Genomic DNA, 21,940 nt, shown 5'->3' with positions numbered 1-21,940 from the left:
TCGGGGGAGGGGGCGACGGCCAGGGCGGGGGAGAGCGGCGAGGAGGAGGAGGGACTAGAGGGAAGGACACTGCCCCCTACTTCATCGAGGTCGTTGCCTAAGCCGCCGGAGCCGCGGGTTGGGGTTTTGGGAGGGAGGAGTGGCGGCCGCGGCGGAGCGGCGTGGGCTCCGCACCCGCGGCTCGGTGCCAGCTCGGTACCTGGCTGGCCGGGCGCGCCTCGCAGGCCGGCAGCCCGGGGCGCGGAGGGTGTGAGCGCGCGCGCCCCCTCCGTGCCCGCTCAGCCTCGCGCGCGTCTCGGGGGAGGCTCCGCCGAGAGGCGCCCGGGGAGCCCGCAGCCTCACTCCTGCCGCCCGCGGAGCTTTGTGCGGTGGCGGCGGCGGCGGCGGCGGCGGCTGCTACGAGTCCCACCTGCTGGCGGCGGAGAGACAAGGAAGGGGAAGAAGAAGGAGGAGGGGCAGGAGGCGGCGGCGCGAGCCCACTCCTCCCGCCGGCGCCCACCTCCCGGGGGGGCTCCGCAGTCCCCAGCTCTCGGCCTGCACGCGGCCCCCGCCCCCGGCCCGGCACGGCCTGTCGTCCACGCCGCGGCGGCCGCTGCTGCAGCCCAGGCAGCCCGGCCCGGCCCGGCCCGGCCGCCGCCACCGGGAGCCGCCGGCGAGTTTGAGGCGAGCGCGGGGCGCGCGGCGCCGCCTCGATGTGCCCGGGAGCCTCCTCGGCGCCCCAGCCCCGCTGAGCAGCCCCGAGCGCGCCGCGGCCGGCCCGAGAGGGCGAGCGGGGAGGCGCGGTGAGCCCCGGAGAGAGGGGGCGAGCGAGCGAGGAAGAGCGAGCCCGAGAGCGAGCGCAGGGAGCAGACACCATGCCGGGCTGGAAGAAGAATATCCCCATCTGCTTGCAGGCGGAAGAGCAGGAGAGAGGTGAGTGAGGCGACGGGGCGGGGGAAGGCAAGGAAGGGGGGTCCCGGCCAGGGGCCGCCCCCGGTGCCTCCCTCTTCCCCAGCTCCCCCCGACCTGTTCACCGGCCGACGGGGGAGGGGCGCCGCGCCCTCCCGGGCGGCGGGCGGAGAGAGGCGGCGCCTTGCGAACTGGACGAGATTTCTTTGGTGGGGGGGGGGGGGGGGTGAGGGGAGGGAAGAAGGGGAAAGAGGGAGGGGGCAGCAGCAGGGAACTTTTCGCTTGGGGAAAGATTTTGCGGGGGGGTGGCACGTAGGGGGTACTCTAGCCTCTCCAGGGCCCGCTCGCACGTGGAGCCCCGCGCGCCTGTCTATGGGGTGGGTGCTGGGGGGGCGGGGAGTCCTGCAGTGTTTTAAGTGACTTTTCAAACTTTCCTTCTCCCGCGGCCGCCTTCGCGGTGTCCCCGCCTCTGGCTGGGCTTCGATGGTGCTACGGTGCCCAAAGTTGCTGGAGATTGAGTGCGGAGGAGGAGCAGGAGGAGGAAGAGCTTGGGGGCGGGAAGTGGGCGCTGCCGCAGGTCTCTGGAGGGGGAGGGGAGGAGGGGAATGCTGTCCCTAGGCTGAGGGTCTGGGGCCGAGAGTGATGCCTAGGAGATGAGTTATGCCCTAGCGCAGTCCCCGCTGTCAAGTTAATACCGCAGGACTGCGGGCTTTTCATAATTACTGTCTATTTTCTTTTGTAAAGGCGGCTGTGCGTGCCAGGTTGCTTGTAGACCCTTTGTGCTTCTGCCTGACAAAGTGTGCTGGGCACGTTGCTTCTGAGTCGAGGAGAGGAAAGTTGAAGGCCCTTTGCACTTAAAAGGCTTAATTCTGTCGAGGTCATTCCATGCTGTTTGGATTGTGCAGAGGTTGGCCAGGGAGTTCAGCTCGGTAACCTGGATATGATGTACCGAGTGCACCAGAATTTCCTATTACCGCCCCCCCCCCCGCCCCCATCCCCGGGCCAAAGAGGTGTGCGCCGTGTCTGGGCTAGCATCCAGAGGGACCCTGGCTGGCAAGGTCCATCAGGCTTTATTCCCCTGCTCCTCCCACCCCTGCCGGCCCTGGCTTCGAGGAAAACGCTTTAGAATTGGATGTGTTTCAGGACGCTGGGTCCGCATGGGCTGTGGCAACAGTCGGTGCTGAGGTTAAATGGTGCTGTGTGGGTGGGTGAGTGAGGAAAGCAGGAGGCGGCAAATCTGGTGTGTGGAGAAGGCAGAGCTTAAATTTCAGCAGCTTGACGGGCTGATATGGAGGGTGGTTTGGTTACTGGGCATGCCAAAAGTTTCAGGCTTTTGAAATAATGCTTACTGCTGAAGAGCCAATGTACCGATTTCCAGTTTTTCTCTAGGTGGCACAACCTGTCTTTGGTTTATATCCTGTTTAATGACTCAGGGAATTCATCCCTTTTTAACCACTTCCTTATAAGATATGTGCATTCATTTTCTAGCACTCTTTCTGGCTGGTGACCTTATGTTTACCCACTCAAAAGGCACCCTTGCTTTAGAAATGCCCCTGCTTTTCCCTTTAGTAAATCATATCTTTAAAGTTGCAAATGGTGGTACCAATAATTTATAACCAGGTAAAAGCACTAAATGGAAGCATTCTGTCAAGCATGGAGTGTCTGTCCTATCAACTAAATGTCACAATGAACTTGGTGCTAAATGGATCTGTTTGCTAAAAAAAAAATTGCAGTTCTGCCAACAAGTTTTATCTGAATGCTGAAATGGGTAGATTTTGAGGTTGCGACAAAATGTACTTGTACATCTTTTAGAAGTATATGTAACTTTGAAAGATGATCACCTAATCTGCTTGGTGGAGATAAGACTGAATTTCCTCCAGAACATAAAAATCTGAGTCAGAAATTGAGTATTCTACTTTATCTTTTCCAAGAGGAGAACCAGGGATGTTTGTTACTTGGTGTCTTTTTACACCTTAAGGATTTCTTCTTGCTTATATCATGTGATGCTTTTCTAATTAGTGTTGTTTCCAATTTGATTGTCACATTTCTTTTTGAGGTCCTGATCTATTGGGAATGTACAAATATATGTGGTTTGTTTCTTTTAAAATCTCCTACCTGCTGGTTGTGTTTTGATTGTGTGTGTGCGTGTGTGTGTGTATGCACATAGAAACACACATTTTTAAATTAACTGAGCTGCCTGCTTGATTTTTAATGCATATGTCAAAGGACACTTCTTATAATTGGCTAATTTTTTTTTGGTGAATATTATTGTAATGAGCAATGTTTTCTATTTGTATTTGTAATCAGCTTGTATTTAGTTTTTTTTTTTTCCCTTGGAATTTATAACTTTAAATGATTCAAACAGTTTTGAATTAATTCTTGTTAAATATAAACAAAAATATTGAACTATCAGGTTGGTCAGGAAAGTAATGAACATAGAGGGAATAAGTCTGTTTTAAATTTTGTCTAGGGATAACATTGGCCAAAATGCCAATTTCTAATATCATTAAATTCTAAGGTTGGTTGTGCTCATATAACCATTGCTTTTTTCCACATCCCCCCCCCCCCACTGCAATTTCCATTTAAACATTCTAAAACCCATTATGGAGACTACTCTAGCATAACATTTTTTCATGTAGATTTTGTTTAGCTAAATCTCTTCCTGAAACTTAATGCAAATTAATACAGACTGCTAGCTTCATTAAGGACCACATATTTGAACAAGTATTTCTTAGCATTATTCTTTTTAAAAAAAATGTTAATCTCAATGCAAAGATTTAGGGAAACTGCCTTCTTAGTATTATCGCATACAAAGAGAGGGTTGTATTATTTCTTGCCATACCTACACACCGTTCATAACTTGGGCTCATCTCGAAGGCTTCTGTCAAGATGATATTGAATGAACTGTTGCTACTGCCTGCAGTGCTGAGCAGAGCAACTGTAACACATAGGTTGTTGCAGTTAATGCAGTCACTTCCACAATGACCTGTTAAGATTCACCCACATACAATGACATACTATTAAAATTCAGCACACATTCATCTGCCCCCCCCCCCCCCCATTTTCTGCTGGAGCTGATAAACCCAATCCATTGAGAAGTCACCTAATACGCTTCTGGGTAAATGTTTTAGGAGAAGAGAAATGATTCTGAAAACTGTTTAATATACCACTCGAATTAAATTAAGTAATGTATTAGTTGTTTTAATCTGCTTATTAGTTTATCATGTGTAATAGAAATACAGCTGTTAAGGAAAGTCTCAGTAATTAAGGATGCTTCCTTTGCCTTGTAGCTTCCCTTCTGATTTCTGTGGCTTTGGTTAGTAAATGTTTGTGTGTGTGTGTGTGTGTGTGTGTGTGTGTGTGTGTGTGTATTCACCAGGGGAAAATGTATGCATTTTGTATAGCTCCCTTTCTCTTCGTGTTTCTGTTCTTGAGTTTTGGAGGCATTCAAGTAAACTTGAGAACTTCCCTTTGGACTTCTGGAGAAATTATCATGTCTGGGGTTTTGTTTCCATTCTGTTAACTGAGAATATTCTGATCTCTTTAGATACAAAGAATTTAGTTTTTATGAAGTACCTATGAGAAAGCACAGGTGGTTTAAGTAGTGTGCCTGTATTATATCTTTGGTCCATTTCATTTCATTTTCCGCACCTCAAGGAGATCTGGTGACTCTATTCTATACAACCTACTTATCAAAAATTTCAGTTTGAAATTTGACATTTGACTGGGGAGTGCTGTAAGGAAAAGAGAAGAAGTCAAAATGCGTGGAGAGTCTGCTATGCATTGGGCATGGTGTTGGACGCTTCACATGCATTATTTGGTATAAACCTTACCACATGCCTGTAAGGTAAGTATTATTATTTCCCCTGACAGATGAAGCAACTGATGCTCACAGAATAAAATTAAAAAAAAAAAAAAGTGCCTAAAGTTAAAAAACCAAGACTTAGGGCACCAGTTTCTAAAGAAATAATGCAAAAAAAGAAGTTAAGTTACATTTCTTGAGATGAAATTTTTAGCATAATTATCTACAGATACACACACACACACACACACACACACACACAGAAAAAAAATACATTTTTTTGGACCGAATAAACTGACACTAAATCTTTCATCAAGAATTCATCAAAAGGGTTTTTAGTTATATATAGTGAGACAAAACTTCCAAAGTATATTTTGGGCTTTTGACAAACTGACCAGGTAGGTTTATTAACTCTAACAATAAGGATTAAGGTATCAACATATTTTTGAGGAGAATTATTTGACTCCACTTAAAAATAATCATTTAAGAGAATGGCTTTTCCACCAAAGATGTGATAATTCCATAGTTTTCCTTCTTTCCAAAGAGTATTTGCCATGAAGGCAAGAATTAACAAGAATTAGTTATTTTTCCTCCCTGCGACAAACTGGGAAACTACTGTATTGTTAATAGCCATTGTGCATTTGCTTTTTTGCCAACATTTTATTTAATTAAAGCCATCCATCTGAACTCTCAGCCTAGCTATCTATCAGAAGGCTCAGTAGCCAAACAAAGGGACTTGAGCTAATACTTTTTTTCTGCAGTAACTTGATTGGTTTTTTTCACCAAGAAAAAGAAGTATCAACTTAAGCTGGTAAAGGATATTGAGAATTGAATATCATTGTTTTAAAAACTGTTATATTAAATGTTGCAGGACGGCTGATGCCTTAAGGCATTTAGGATCCGATCAGCTTATTTTCAGTCAAATTATTATGGTAGTTTAATAATACAAAATACAAAAGTAATAGTGATACAAAGTAACATGTCTAACAGAACGACGTTCAAATGCAAAAGCAAAAGCTAGGTTTGAATCTCTTGTTTTATCTTTTATTAAAGTGTATTTGCTGGGGGGCCTGGGTGGCTCATTCGATAAATGTCTGCCTTCAGCTCAGGTCATGATCCCAGGCTTCTTCTCCCTCTCACACTCCTCCTGCTTGCATTCCCTCTCTCCCTATGTCTTTCTCTATCAAATAAATAAAATCTTTAAAAAAATAAATTATATTTCTTTATAAATTCAAAGTTTGTCTAAATATAAATATAAACACCTACCATTAAGAATTTCCTTAGTCAAGAAACCTACTTGTTTAGGCATGTCAGTGACCAAGGGGTACTGTCAGTTTTATGGGAAAGTTAATGTTCTTTGAATATATTTGCCAATTAAAATGCACCTGATTGACTTTCTTACTGCCTCTCATTTTGATAGTGATTAAACTTTAGGCAGCAAATCAGGTGTTGAAAACAATGTGAAGATGGGGTTAGTATCCCCGCTGGGTTCCTTAACTCCACCCAGCACCGTGGTGGACAACAAGGTACTGGAAGTCAAGCAGCAGTGGGTTTAAATCCCTTCAGCACTCCCTAGCTCTGTGGTCTCTTAAGTCTTCTAAGCCCTTGTATTCTCTTCTTGAAGATGAGGACAAATCACATCGGCCTTATGGGAGGATTCAATGAAATTAACAAATGTGGAATTTATGACAGTACCTTTGATATAGTTCCGGGCTCGGTAAGAGCAACTTATTATTTTTATGATATCTTGATATAGATCTGTAAACTTAACGCCTCAAGGTGTCCTGCTGATGAAATGATGAATTTTTATTCTTTAAAAACTTCATAAACCAGTAAAAAAAAAAAAAAGTCCAGTGTTTTGTGAAAAGCCGTACTAAAACACAGAACGTTATGGAGGCGAGGTCATTGATACATTCTAGTCTGGCTGACATGAAGATGAAGAAACTCTTTTTTTTTTTTTTTTTTTTTTTTTTACTTTTTTATTTGGCAGACAGAGATCACAGTTAGGCAGAGAGGCAGGCAGAGAGAGAGAGGAGGAAGCAGGCTTCCTGCTGAGCAGAGAGCCCAACGCGGGGCTCTATCCCAGGACTCTGGGATCATGACCTGAGCCGAAGGCAGAGGCTTTAACCCACTGAGCCACCCAGGCACCCCGATGAAGAAACTCTTAAAGCCACTTTTTTCATACATTTAGCAAACTTTTATTAACCACTAACTGCCATGTTGGGTATTGGGGATGAGAAAATCATGGTTCCCATGTTCAAGGAGATTATTATTATGTACACTTAGAGAGTCATGGATCTGACAAATAACTCAGTACAGCCTCTCTTCTGTAAAGATTAGTGCCGGGGGAGCAGAGAAGAGGGATTAACTGTCTGAGGAGGTGGTACAGAGGAAGTGTTAAAAGACTTGAAGGAAGGAGAGGAACGAAGAAGTTTGGGTGGGGATGTGAGGGTAGAAATTTCAGGCAATGGGTGTGGTGTGCTCCAAAGCATTGTAGAATAAAATATGCCAGGAACCACTATTGGTTTCTTAAGGGGCTGAGGTGTAGGATATGAACATGCATTTCCCCATGAGGTGGGGAGGCTAGGTGGAGAAGATGAGACCAGAGAGGGCCAGATTTGGAAGGACTTCATATGTCAGATTGAAGAGTTCCTATTGTCTCCATCAGGCATTGGGTTAAATGAAGGTTTTCTGATAAAAAAGTGAAGGGATCAGATTTATGTCTTGGAAGGGTCACCCTAGAGCAAGGAGAAAATATTCAAAAAGGGAAGCACTGGAGGGGTGGGGTCACCGGGACGCTATGCCCTGTTCCAGGCCATAGGGATGTCCTCAGGAGGAGGACTTGGTACACAGGTGAATGTGGGAAATGTGGCGGCAGGGGGTGGGGGGGTGGTGGTGGTGAGGGGCCATGTAGGTCTCTGCTTTAGGTCGCAGTTAGAGTCAGAGTCGTATCATAAAACCCAGTGCCTTGATACAGAGACTGGTATTCTTTCTACCTCATATTGCCTTTATATTGTCTTCACCAATTTTATGTAGGGGAAAAAATGTAAACATGATCTGATAGAACAATGTGAAAATAGAGGGCCACTAAAGTGATTGGACCATGGTGATAGCTTAATGTGCACTAGTTTTTTTTTATATTAAGTAAAATTCATATACTGCCTAATTCTAAAGGAAAAATAATTCTTTGCATTAACCTTCTATAACTAATATGGAATTTTAAGTGTTTTTTTTTTTAAAGATTTTATTTATTTATTTGACAGAGAGAGATCACAAGTAGACGGAGAGGAAGGCAGAGAGAGAGAGAGAGAGAGGGAAGCAGGCTTCTTGCTGAGCAGAGAGCCCGATGTGGGACTCGATCCCAGGACCCTGAGATCATGACCTGAGCCGAAGGCAGCGGCTTAACCCACTGAGCCACCCAGGCACCCCAATGTTTTTTTTTTTTTTTTTTTTAATTGAAAGAGAAAAGTGGTAGTCATGTTGTGGAAATGTTTTCCCTCATAATAGAATTGGATGGAGTTTTTAATATTGTTTTCTGAAAACAGCTAAGTACTCTGTGAATAAAGTTTAAAAATGCTTCTTATATGGGACTCAAAATTAGAAAACTGGGGTTCAGGTCTTCTCTTAGCCATATTCCTGGTTGTTTGGCTGAGCCACAGACTCCCCTCTGAACCTCCTTTTTCTCATCTCTGAAACTAGGATGATTCTTGGCATACCGACCCCCTGGGGTTATGTTATGGGGTAAAAGCTGTTATATTACAAAGGGGAGAAGTAAAAAGTAAAAATCTAATTTTCAGGGCACCTTGTTGGCTTAGTTGGTAGAGTATATGACTTTTGATCTTAGGGTTGGAAATTCGAGCCCCAAGTTGGATATAGAGATTACTTAAAAATAAAAAAGTATCTTTAAAAAAAATCTTAATTCAGTCTTCCAAAATGAAGTTCGGCTGTTATGAGGTTTCTCCACTAGGCTTCCATTTGTTACAAAACAACTCAAATGATGCAACTAAATGACAACACCTACAAAGCTGCACAGTCAAGACAGCCTCTTCCCTGATAATCCGGCTCAGACGCCAGGTGGACCAGGCCACCTGTGCCCTGTTGTTGGGTTTCTGCCTCCCTCCAGTCCCGGCTTCTGATCTCAACCCAGTGTCCAAGGGACCATTACTTCTCACGTTGAAATCATGTATGGAACCTTTTTACGGGAGAAAAAAATGTCTTGCAGGTCTTTACTGCTGAGTTCATTTTTATTTTGCCACTTAAATATGTACTAACATAAAACTGGGTCTAAACTCCTGATGCTTATAGCTCTGGTACAACTACAGAACCAAAACAGATTTTACAGATGGAATACAAACAAAACTAGTGAAAAATCAATAACTTTCAAATTAATGACATTTATTTTTATGTGACTTGATATTATTTGCCTGAAACTAAATTCGCTCTTGGAGTGTGAATGTGGTCCTTGCCGCTGTGGAAAGCAAACTGTCACGTGTTGCTTTGGAAAGTTATATTGTCACTTTTTTTTTTCTTTTTTTCTTGTTTTTCCTGGCTGAACTCCTTTGGAACCTTGGTTTTAACAATCTGTTGTCACTTGGTCTTTCCTGGGCATGAACACATCATTTACATGTGAAGTCCTCCATTCTTATTGGTCTGTTTTGCATCAAAGTAATCCTAAATACAAAACCCAGTATTGACCATGCAGTTAGTAGCAATGTTAGGCTGCGTGCTGATCTACTTTAGTGCTGCTGCTGCTGCTGCTGCTTCTTCTTTTAAGATTTATTTGTTTATTTGAGAGAGTGCCTGCTGCGCAAGTGGGTGGAAGGGCGAAGGGGGAAATGGACAGAGCTAATCTCATGACCCTGAAATCACGACGTGAGCTGAAGCCAAGAATCATAGACTTGATTCCCCTGAGCCATCCAGGCACTCCCTACATTAATGCTTCTTACACTACACCTGGTGAAGGGCTCTTTTTATCCCAGTCTGATATGTGGTCCTGTATAGCCCAGTGAGTGTACTGTGTCTCACTGGAGTCGTCTGAGTCTGGCCACACCTGTATTTGTCCCTACCCGTTTATAGACAAATGAGCTCATTAATCCTAGACTTGGATGTTGGGGCAATCCCATGTTCCTATATGAATTTCTGAACACCTGTCTTCATTTTCAGTATTTATGTAACCAGGGACAAGTAATAAACCGTTTCCTGACACTGACCACAGACCCTCTTTGAAGAGTACTGGTTTTGAATATGTTTATGTAGTTGGGGGTAGGGAGGAAGGTTCAGAAGGATGGAAGAGAGGTGTGTGTGTTAAAATGTGCACACTAGTTTTAAGATATACAAATGAAACGATTTATTTTCTATAGTGGCTCCCACCTTGCCTTTGAGATCCCATTCATATTGAAGATGGAAGACATCTGGTCTTATTAATTAATAAGTCTTCAGTTTAAAAACTCTTTGGTCATTGCTCTCATTTCTCAAGGGTTTTCTCTTCCCTCCTTCTCTTTATTCATTGTGTGACCCTCACTGCGTCCACTGCTTTAGACTTGGCACGCTTAGTGACTGGGCGTTGTGCCCTGGTCTCCACTGAAATGAGACTGTTCCTGTTTCGTCTTTGAATGTCATCCTGGCAGCTGATTTGGACTTCCTGGACCTTGCCATTGTCTCTACTTGTGAGATCCTTGTAGCCTGTGACCTTCTTGTCAAAACTAGGCCTTTTCTAGGTTTCCAGTCCTGCAAGGATTTCTGCGTCCCTCCTGGGAGCCAGTAAGCACTTAACTCTTTTCCTTGAATCATGATGGAGTTTGTGGGATCTCGGGAGGCACGTTCATCTGCCCCTGTCCTACAGCACCTTCTGTGGATACCACCACTGTATTTTTCTGATGCTAAGCGTGTTGAGTGCTGCCTGTGCTAAATAACCATCATGCTGGGTGATGAGGGTCATTGGTCAAAATGTGCAGCAATGCCCACAAAGCTTCACAGGTGTTAGATATTCTTTCCTTTTGTACTTGTCAGGGAGTGTGGAGCCCTTGCAGAGTACTGGACACTTATATCTGATCATTTGTTCCCCTGCCCCTTCCTGTGTTTTTTTTTTTTTTTCTTCCATTTTCTGCTATACCAGCTGTCTGGAGTGGCTTCAGTGACTTGAAAACTTAAAACTAGAAGGGTTAAGAGTCAGAAGGGTGAGTGAGTGAGAGATCACAGTGAAGAGTCTTGTTCCCATTTCAGATGGGCGTTTTTCCCTAAGATCTGAATGTCACAGAAGAAAGAAACAAAGCAGCCCAGAGATGATGTAGCTTGAAGCTGGATAGTCATTTTGACCAGTACCTTCTGTTGGTCTCCCTGGTATGCACACCTCTCTCACTTAATAGCTTTACTATTACTATTTACTAGAAATCCGTCTTTTACGCTGCATCAGCAAATGTGTGAACATGAGAATTGACATATTTCTTCTCACGACTGCATAATTGCAATGTGCATTAACTGTTAGATACTGATGTGTTTTAAAGGTTTACCTTGTATTTTGAGTAAAGATGTTTAAAAAAGATCCCTATATTCTTAAGACTTCTCGTGTGAATTGATGTTAGAATCATTATTTTACTAAGTGTTCATTTTGTTTTCACAGTTGTCGAATATAACAGACAATATGCAAATTTGATACAGAGTTTGACAGCATAAATAAGCAGTCTGTGTGTTTTTTTGGTACAGTTCATCACTTGAGAAAGAGTTAAGGAATATAGATTTTATGTGTTAGTACATTAAACAACAATAAAATGGTAGAAAATAACATAGGTGAATATTCAGATAATACAGTAGTATTTATTGGTTTGTTTATTGGGATATATAATCTGTGAATAGTTTTCCTTCTTGATATCTTCTAGCATCAAGTATTTATAACTCTTATTACTGATATTCATAAATTCTATGACAAAGACTGAGCAGAGTATGCTACAATACTTGTGAAGTCACACTTTGACAGTCAGAAGGATTTCTACCCTGCCTACTTCAGAAGTGTCAAGATTGTTGACCAAAAGTGAATGGCATCTAAAATTAGATTTCTCAGATGAATTCAAGTGTTTCTTTTTAAATGTATAATTTTCTAGTATGTGCAGAGCACATTTTCATTAAATGAAAACCCTGAACAAGGCAATATAAATTTAGTTTTTTTGTTAATGTTTCACTTTTTCCCCCCTATAATTTTAGTTAGGAGAATGAAAATTTGCCAGGCTAGAATCAGACACCTGTAGTGTTACTGTATCTGTTGAGAAAGCACCTCATCTGGCTTTGTTCGTGAACTTGAACTGATATGATGCGTGTGTGTGTAAAAGCCCTACCAATGAAGAGTAGTCTTGTTTTCTCATCAACAGTACATGATATTATTGGATGTGAACTGAGTTCTCCATTCAATGACTTCATTTACTCAAAACCCTACCCTTTCAGTCTCTACACATCATACTGAAAAAGGAAGGGAGACGGTGTCCTAGTCTTCTTGGGATTTCATAAAATACCACAGACTGAGTGGCTTAAACAAGAGAAATTTATTTTCTCACTGTTCTGGAGGCTGGAAGTCCTTGATCAAGGTGTCTTGTCAGTTTCCGGTGGCAGCTCTGTTCTTGGGTTGCCAACAGTGTCTTCTCACCATGTGTGCTCACATAGCCTTTCCTTGGAGTATGCATGAGTGTGGAGGTGGAAGGGGTGGAGAAGACTGTCTTCATATAGGGACACTAATCCTGTGGGATTTGGGCCCCACTCTCATGATGCCATTTAACCTTAATTACTTCCTTAGAGGCCTATCTCCAGGTACAGCCATGCTGGGGGTAAGGGCTTCAACATAGGGACACAAACATTCAGTCCATAACATGCAGGAAGAGAAAATTAGTCCATGGTTTATATCACCTTCCTGTACATTTCCTCTTTCAGCCTCTGGAAACTGCTCCTTTGGGACAGAAGATGTACTTAGAAGATGGTTTAAAATACAGCCTCCCAGGTTTTTGACAGGTTTCCCACTGAGTATCTATGTCCCCTCCATTTGAATCTGGGCAGGTGTGTGGCTGCTTTAACCAGCAGGGTCCCCTGGACTGGATGCCATGTGCCTGCTGAGGCTGAGGTTCAGCAGACAATGCAGCTGCCCCCTTGTTGTCTGGAACACTTATGTTTGGAGCCCTGAGCTACCGGCTGGCTCTCCTGCTTCTGATGAGGAAGTGGGTTCTGTTGGAGAGGCCACATGTAGGTGCTCTGGCTGGCAGTCCTGGTCCTCAGTCTTCCCAGCGTAGGCCCTGGACAGGTGCGTAAATGAGCCTTTGGGAAATTTGAGCCCACAGTCGTTGAGTGCTCTGGCCTTCAAATCTTCCTAGTGGGGGCCCCAGACCATCATGGAATCGATACAGGCCATTCTCTTTGTGTCGTGTCCGAATTCCAGACCTGCAGACGCTATTAGCATAATTAAATGGTTCTTAAAAAGCAGCTAAGTTTCAGGGTCATTTGTGACATGGCAGTAGTGAGTGGAACAGATGCTGTGTGGCCCCTTCTTGGATCCCTTACCTCCTGTTCTATTGCACTCCCTGGAACTCCTTGTTTATCATCAGCAAAACCCTTTATATCCTCAGTCTCCTCCGTGAACTTCCCCTTCACTTGCTGGGTCTGACCTGTGGCTTGCCGTCAGGGCATTTCTTCCTTTGTATTCTTCCACCTTCTGCTGAGGAGGGTAGGAGGTCTTTTTTATTCTTCTTTGCTATTTCCCGGCTGTTGTCTTTCCCCCCTTTCTAAAAATGCCTCCTTTTGAATCTCATGCCATTGCCCTCTACAAGCCGCTTCTCCCTTCTCTTGACACTTCCCTGCCGTGTGTGGCCGATTTCCCTCCTGGCTCTCTGCCACTTGTACCGTACTCTTTCTGTCACAGTTCTTGTGAGTTCACTATTCCTATAAATCGTCCCTCTGGTTTCTTGGTTGCTCTGTCCAGTCTTTCTCTCTTTCATGGGTTGTAGCCATCACAGTACCTCAGTTTCCTACTCCTGGTGCCACGTCTTCAGTGGCCCTCACTGTTACCAGAATGAGGTCCAGTGGCCTCTGGGGTCTGGAAGACACTTTTAGACGGTCTGTGAGGTCTGTTTCCATGATAATACGAAGACGTTGTTTACCTTTTTAGTTTCCTTGTCTTGGGAGTGTACAGTGTTCTTTTCCAGAAGCTGCCTGGAATGCATGCTTGCATACTCTTGTGTTTTAAACTTTACGGTTTTAATAGTGATAGGTAAGTACTAGTGGACATAACTCACGTAACCAGTAACTTTTTGGGACCCTCACTCATTTCTCAGAATGTAAAGCCATCCTGAGACCAGTATGTTTAAGACTAGCTGCCCTGAAATGTGTCATGAACCGTGACTGCCACCCCCCATTACCTCATTTTCAGGCCTTCTGCTGTCCACATGGCACTTGTCTTCCTGTTACCTGAACTCTAGTGACCTTCAATCCCAGGAGAGACTAAAACCTGTTGACTCTCCCCTCCTTAGATGTACTAGCTATGTGCCTCCCATGTCTTCATCTACCTTCTTTCTAACTTAAATTCCTCTTCCATCATATAAGCAGTCTCTTAGGTGGATTCTTCGTTTCCTCATCACTCTCTCATTTTGTAGAGCTCCTCCTGCTACCACTCTGGTTTCTTCCTGTGCCCATTAATGTGCTTGGAGAGAAGCATGGCGTCAAGCTGATTGGTTTCTCTTGAGTTTTGGAATCACTGATCCCCAGTGGAATCACTGATTACGCTGCCGGCTCATCAGGCTGCACTTTCTTGGTCAGTTCATTCATGCTGCTGCCCTCCTAGATGACTAATGCCTCCCACTCTTCCCTGTTTCCTCGAGCCTTCAACACCTCCTCTTCCATTCTCACCCTCTGCTGAAAACTTTGCTTCCTATTCCCATTTCACTTAGAAATAGAAGCAATTAGAAGAGAATTTCTGTCTGTGTCTCTGCTCATATATTCCATCTTCACTCCTGTGGTCGAACTCTCTGCTCCTGTGCAAGGCCAGGGCTCTCCTGGTGCTCAGGATCCCCTTCCTTCTTACGCTCTCCAGGACATGGCTCCAGCATATTCTCCCCTCTCTCCAGTGTCATCGGTGTCCCCCTCTGCTAGATTATTGTCACTCTGCATAGATCCATGATGTTCTTTTCCCTCTTTTCCCTCTCAGTCCCTCTAGTTACCACTACAATTTTCTCCTCCTCTTAATAGCAAAATCCCTTGAGAGATGTCCCTATTTTCACTCTGTAATAGTTCTTTATTCTCTCTTGAACTGAGTCCAAGCCAGTTTTTGTGCCCTACGCCATCTTCTACCAAGATAAGCAATGACCTCCACATTGTTACATCTAGTAGCCAATTCTCAATCACGCATCACTGGGCCAGTCGGCAGAATCTGAGATAATGAACTACTCCCATTCTGGAAACACTTTATTCACGGGGTTGTTGGACTTTCACATTGTCCTGCTTTTCCTCTTCCCTCCTTAGCTCCTCCTTTTTGGTCTCTTTTACTGTTTTTTTTCCCCTCAGGTCCTTGATGTCTAAATAGTGGAGTGCACCAGCATTGGCCCTTGGACCTCCTGTTCTTTTGTGCTTTTATCCAGTCTCATTGATGATGCTGGCACTTCCCCAAATTGCATCTTCAACCTACTCCTTTCTCTTAACTCCAGGCTTCCAGATTCCCTTGACTCTCAACATCTCCATTTGAATGTCTCACAGGCAGGCATCTTACACCTAAAATGTCCAAAATCAAGCTCCTGACATTCTCCTTCAGACTCTCTGGTTTTTGCTCATTTTGTACATGGCAGGTCCATCTTGCTGCCTGCTCACGGCAAAGCCTCCGGTATCTCCTGGATTTCTCTACCTCTTCATACTTCACATCTAGTGTGTAAGAAAATCCTGTTGACTCCACCCATGGGACGTGTCTATAATGTGATCATCATCACCTACCTCTACCATGTCCAACTCAGTTAGCCACCATCACCTATGTTTACCTAGATCATTGCATTTTCCTCCTAACTGGATTTCTGTTTGCCCCCTTGTCCTTTGTTCTCCTAGCAAGTCACTGCCAAACAGCCAGAGTGATACTTTCAAAATGTGTCAGATCTGCTCAAAAAACTTTAATGGCACCCTGTCTCACCCAGAGTGAGAATCGAGGGAGAAGGCCCTCCATAACCAGGCTCTGCATAGTCTCTGTTACCCATTTGTCCTTATTGCCCTGTTCCAGCCCCCTCCTCTAATCTATTGCAGTCACACTGGCCTTAGAAACACCCAATTTGTTCCCGTCTCAGGGTCTTTCTTTGCACCTGCTCTTCCCTCTGCTTGTACGACTTCCTCTCTCACCTTCTTCAAGTCTTTGCATAAGGTCATTTTCCTAGTGAGGCCTTCTCTTACTACCTTATTTGAAATTGCAACCTCCTCAACACTCCTTCTTTCTTGCTTTAATTTTTTCCATAGGATGATATGACATACTATTCATTGGGCTTATTTATTTGTATACTGTATATTTCTATTGTTTATTGTTAATGGAAGCCACCCAGAAGGCAGGGATTTTTGTCTGTTTGGTTACTGCTGTATCCCTAACACGCAGAAGAGTGCTTGGCTCATAGTAGGTTCTCATGAATTGACAGCAATATAAATGATTTTCAGATGATAGAGTAGTTGTGTTCACGTGTAGGTTTTCCATTGCTTTTCGGGGCTTAGGTTTGAACTTAAGGATTTTGACTCTAGGGGAAGAAGAACCGGGAACCATTTGGTACCATGTTATTCCTGGTCTCCCCTGTGGAGTTGAAGAAGAATTGGAGATCTAAAGAGACTACTCCTACCCTGAGAAAGATAGCTGGCAGATGACCAGGGAGCTTCTCATCTGTCATTGGCAATCTGTGGGCTGGCCCTTGAAAAGTGCCCTTTCACGTCTAAGGCTACACATATTTTCTGCTTAAATATGCCCCTAGTGATGATATAGTAGATGGTTTTAAAGCAGAAATGATAGAGGAATGTTTTACAGTGAAAATATTTTTCTTGATATTTTGAAATACAATGGTTGTTGTATCATCACCTGTGTGGTTGTCTTCTTATTTGTGTCCATACTGCCTACTGTCCATACTGCCTACTATGGTGCAAGGCACTGGGTGGATACTTAATATCTGTTGAATGAATAAAGGGAACTAATGGATTGGCATTATGAAAAATCATGATGGGAAAGAGATAGACCTAGAGTAGAGTATATTAGAATTTAGTTCCAGGTCATACCACTGAATTATATCTTACAGTTGCTTTTAGTAAACAAAACAGAGCAAAACTTTTGTTTTTGTTATGTATGGCATTTGAAGAAGTTGTGCCAAAGACAAGATGGTTTTTTAAAATAAATATGAATAGTTTACACATTTTCTTATCTATACTATTTTTGTTGTTGTTGTTGATTCTTAAGAGAGTACTTAAGGCAACATCCTTTTAACAGCCTCTTTCTGGCCCTAGATGAGTCCAGTTGGTTTTACTAGTGTGTAATAACATGCCACTAAAACGAAGATTATTATATTTTGCCCAGTTTTTTCCTAAGCCAATTCATTGCCCTCTAATGGAATGAAATAAAAAATGGCCTTTAAAAAAAATGGCCTTTAATTGAATAATTTATTATGCCATTTGTTTTTTTCTTAATATCAAATACAGGAAGTAGTACTTAATCAACTTCCTTGTTTATTACTGAAACCTAAAGGCTACATAGTTAGATGGCAACCCTATTAGGGAGTGCTTATATATTTTTTAGGAAAACATTTATAATGTTATTATATAGCATTGTTCTTTGTTCTAAGGCTGTGTTTCATATATACATGCATTCTTTTTTTTTTTTTTTTTAAGATTTTATTTATTTATTTGACAGAGAGAGATCACAAGTAGACAGAGAGGCAGGCAGAGAGAGGGTGGGGGGGAAGCAGGCTCCCTGCCGAGCAGAGAGCCCGATGCAGGACTCGATCCCAGGACCCTGAGATCATGACCTGAGCCGAAGGCAGCGGCTTAACCCACTGAGCCACCCAGGTGCCCCTATACATGCATTCTTAACTACATTTTTTTCTTTAGATACGGTTGATTGCATGGTAGATAATCTCAAATTTCAGCATAATCATGAATCATACTTAGATTAAGGCCATTGGTTTAATGCAATAGTCCACCCCACCGCCGCCACCCCCAAAGCATCTCTTTAGCGACTAATTTTCCCAGGCTCCTATTTCATGTAAACTGTCATTTGACTGCTCATCAGTGCTTCTCTGTTGTTCTAAGACCCATTTTCTATTTCTTCCTAAATTCCCAAGGTATCTGCTTGGTTTCCTCCCTTCTCCCCCAATGTTGGAATATCAAAATAACAATAAATTCTGATACTCCAATATGTTTTTTTATAATGCCTGGTATGAAAAATCTCACGTGCTCAGCAAACACTTGTTGATTGATTGATCTAAACCCCTACTCCTCCTGGAGTTTAACCTAAGGAAGACTGAATGAATCAAAGGCCCCCCATGGATTCCTTATCTTGTCAGGTTTGGAATGTACGCAGCAGATGTGGGAAAAACATTCGGTGATCAGAATAATGCTTTCTATTATGGAAAAGCAATTTGGGCAACTTGATTTTGCTGCAGGATAATTAGAGAAGTGAGCTTCTAGAATCAGAAATGGATTTAAATGCTAACTCCCACCTTGAATGGCTCCTCAGCTTTAGGCAAATTCTTTGACCTCTCAGTTTCTTCTTTTGTAAAAGGACCCGTAATAATACCTACTTGGCATGGTGATAGTAGATTTTAAGAGTTTCTGTAGAAGTAACTGTCGTCTATATATAGAACTGTGATGGCAGCTATATTTAGAATGTGAAATCTAGGTGAATATACTAATTGCAAGATCACATACAAGAGAAGTTGAGCTTTCCAGGTTATTGTGTGAGAGGCAGTTAGCCGGGGATTGTTTTAGAAGGTGGGGGTTCCAGGATGTCTGGAGATCTCTGTATCTCAGGAGGAGAAGAGTTCACAAATGTTCACAGATTTCTCATGCTAAAATAAATACTTGCTAATTTTAACAATTGGTTACAAATATTTGAAAAAACAATTATCAACATAGCCTAGAAACTTAACTAGGCTAATCTGAATCAGATTTAAGGGCCCCAAAGTCACTGTGGAATTATACATATCTGGATAAAAGGATTGATTATAAAATCACCTGCCTCTGTTTATTCTGTGGTTGATAGGTGGTTCAGAGAGACATCAAGCTCTTGAATCACAATTTTTCAGTTCTCTTCCTGACAGTGACTTCATTTGAACAATAGCTTTGTTCGGTGTAAGGCTTTTTTTTTTTTTTTTTAAAGATTTTATTTATTTATTTGACAGAGAGAGAGAGAACACAAGTAGGCAGAGAGGCAGGCAGAGAGACAGGCAGAGAGACAGGAGGAAGCAGGCTCCCTGCTGAGCAGAGAGCCCGATGCGGGACTCGATCCCAGGACTCCGATATCATGACCCAAGCCGAAGGCAGCGGCTTAACCCACTGAGCCACCCAGGCGCCCCTGGTGTAAGGCTTTTGATACATGTTAAACCAAGGCGATAAAATAAGCATACCCACCAGAGTATTGTCTTTCAGTGTAGGGAACCTACAAAGATACGATGACTTGGATTTTGTTTCAACACTTCAGTTAATGACTTACAGATAAACACAGAACAAAACCAAGCAAAAAACCCCTGCAGAGATGCTCTTTGGCTTGAGGTTGTGTCCAGCCTAACCTGGGAGCTAAGGGGATGCCTTTTGCCAGCTCAGGCCTCTTCTACCCCCAACCCTGCATTATTTATAGCTACTCTGAAGGGCCTGCCTTTCCACTGTTGACTGACTCTGCTTTGTTCATTTTCTAGCGCAGGTCTAGTCTTCCAGGGGAACCGCTGCCTGGGGGAACTTGGTTTGTTACTGAAATCAGTACTGAGGGCTCTGCTCACTTGGTGCTCTGTGGTAGAGACGGGAGGTGTAAGGGATCTGCTGCAAAGGTACAAGTCTAAATGGATGTAGAACATCACTGGAATAAATAAGGAGCATGGTGCAAGTTAGCTCAAGCCTTCACACATAACTCCTACCACAGTAGACAGACCCTAGAGTGGAGGTCTTTAAAAATCTCTCTGTAGAGTGTATTGGCCCCGCCCCTAGTAAATGGATGTTGAATAACCAGCCTGCCTGGGAAGCAAATGATTGGCCTTCATAGGAATCCCACCCCATGGTGTGGTCCAGCCCAGCTCTTGGTGACTGGCTTGACATTACTGCCAGATCCCTTCATTTCATCTTTAGGCTCTTCCAGGGTCCCTGTTACATGATGCTTCCTTCTTGCCCACACCACCGCATGGCCTGAGTCCTACCAGTATCCCTGAAGGACTCCTGCCTGGTCTGTGCCTCCTCTAGTCCTTGGTCTTTTCCTGGGTTTTAAGTGGGTGTGTTGTCCAGGATCTTCCGGAATCCCAGAATACTGATTTTAGCTTCTTATTAGATAGAACCCAAAGTTTTCCTGGTTCCCTCCTTCCTGTCTGAGCACCCCAGACTAACTCTGAAATTAGTTTCCTCTTCGTGTTCTTTGGAAACTAGTACTGGCAGAAATTTCTCAGAGTGTTTATTTCTGCAAAAGTCCATTGTGCCTCTGGTGTGGGGGTGAGCTGAGGAGAAGGGGTAAAGCTGTGTGCATTGGTTGCCAAATTTGATTGATTGGGACACTTGCTGTTGGAGCATCTTGGTGGGTATAGTTCAGAACACACTTAGAGAAAGGCTACCAAACACAGTAGGTAGGGGCTTGGAAAAAAACGTTAAGAGCAAGTGTTATTCCCTCAACCACAGAAGAATATCAGTGCTGTAGAATATTTGATTTTGAACTTTCTTGATGTTTTCTGTGTAGTTCTGTAGTGTCACTCTGATTAAAAACTGTCTTCTCAATTTTGATGTTTGGTTACTGAGTTTGCCCTTACTGATTGCTCTTTTTTCTCTCTAAATGAGCAAATTCAGCATTTGTTGAGAACTCACTGTGTGTCATATGTTGTACTAGTTGCCAGAAACACAAATATAGTAAGTTCGGTCTGCCCTTAAAAAACAAATTGTAGTGTAAAATGAACATTGTATAAACCTGGTTCTACATTAAGCCAATTATTTTGTTTCTCTTTCTTTCAGGCCCAAGACTTATTTAACAGGGCTTTATTCTCTTTCTACTCCAGATGATAAAGGATCCCCTTAGGGCAGAAAAGGAATTTCTGAGCATGTTACAAAAAATAGAAAGAAGAATGAGTTGCATGAAAATTTAATATTTCTATACGTCAGAACCTACTATAAACAAAATTAAGAGGCAAATAGTAAAGTAGGAAGACATTTGCAAATTAAAAGACACAAATTTATTATCCTTAGTAAAATGTGCACATAATTTTTAAAGTCATTGTTGAATAAAGGAATGAATGAGTGAATGAATGAATGCAAAGCAGTAAGGAAAAAAAATCACCCTAATAAAAACAGGAAAAAGATGTGAAGGGTGGTCATAGCACCACTCTTTCTCTCTCTCTGTCACTTTCTCTCTCTCTCTCTCACACACACACAAGCACACACATACACACACGCGCACACACACACGCAAAAGTACAAATTCAAGTATCAAATAGTGCTTATTAAGTACCTGTTATCACCATACCATTAAATTGCTTTGTAAGTTATATTATTTCATTTAATTTAGACAACAGTTCATCTGAAATAGGTATTGTTATCCTCTTTGTACCAATGAGCGAAGGGCTTAAAGACTAACTTAAAGAAGTTAGTCTTGTAGTATAGTTAGGATTTTGGAGGCAACATTTGAACTCATACCTGTATGTGTCTAAAGTCCATGTTCTTATTTACCATAGTATTCTGTTGGCATTAATAGTACCATCAAGGGTATTTGATAATGTAGAAAGTTGTTTATGAAAGAGTTAAGTAAAAAATAATTACAAAACAGTTTGCACCAATGATTCCACATTTGTTCTTTTAAAAATGGTATCATATAAAGCAAAATTTGGAAAGGTATGTAACAAATTGTGAATAGTGCCTATCTGTGATCTTCACTTTCTTTTTGCTTATATTTTCTAATTTTTCTATAGTGTGTATATATTGTGTTATAAGCAATCGTAGTTTAAAAGCCTTATCAAATTTGTGTGTGTGTGTGTGTGTGTGTGTGTGTGTGCGTCTGTGTGTGAATCTGACAATATATTTTTGATGTTAATAAGAAAT

The 21,940-nt window shown here is 42.9% G+C and overlaps 1 protein-coding gene across 1 annotated transcript in view; it reads left to right on the top strand.

The window, feature by feature from the left end:
• The first annotated feature begins 308 nt into the window (after positions 1-308).
• Positions 309-21,940, top strand: part of GRIP1 (glutamate receptor interacting protein 1) — a 700,704-nt gene continuing 679,072 nt past the window's right edge. The window contains exon 1 of the mRNA XM_047742328.1: positions 309-912. Coding sequence (XP_047598284.1) covers positions 855-912 — 58 coding nt within the window. The 5' untranslated portion in view covers positions 309-854. The remainder of the gene's footprint in view (positions 913-21,940) is intronic.

The sequence above is a fragment of the Lutra lutra genome, chromosome 8 (assembly GCF_902655055.1).
Source record: "Lutra lutra chromosome 8, mLutLut1.2, whole genome shotgun sequence".
Classification (NCBI taxonomy): domain Eukaryota; kingdom Metazoa; phylum Chordata; class Mammalia; order Carnivora; family Mustelidae; genus Lutra; species Lutra lutra.
The sequence above is the reverse complement of the archived record's forward strand: the minus strand, read 5'-3'. Positions and strand labels throughout refer to the sequence as shown.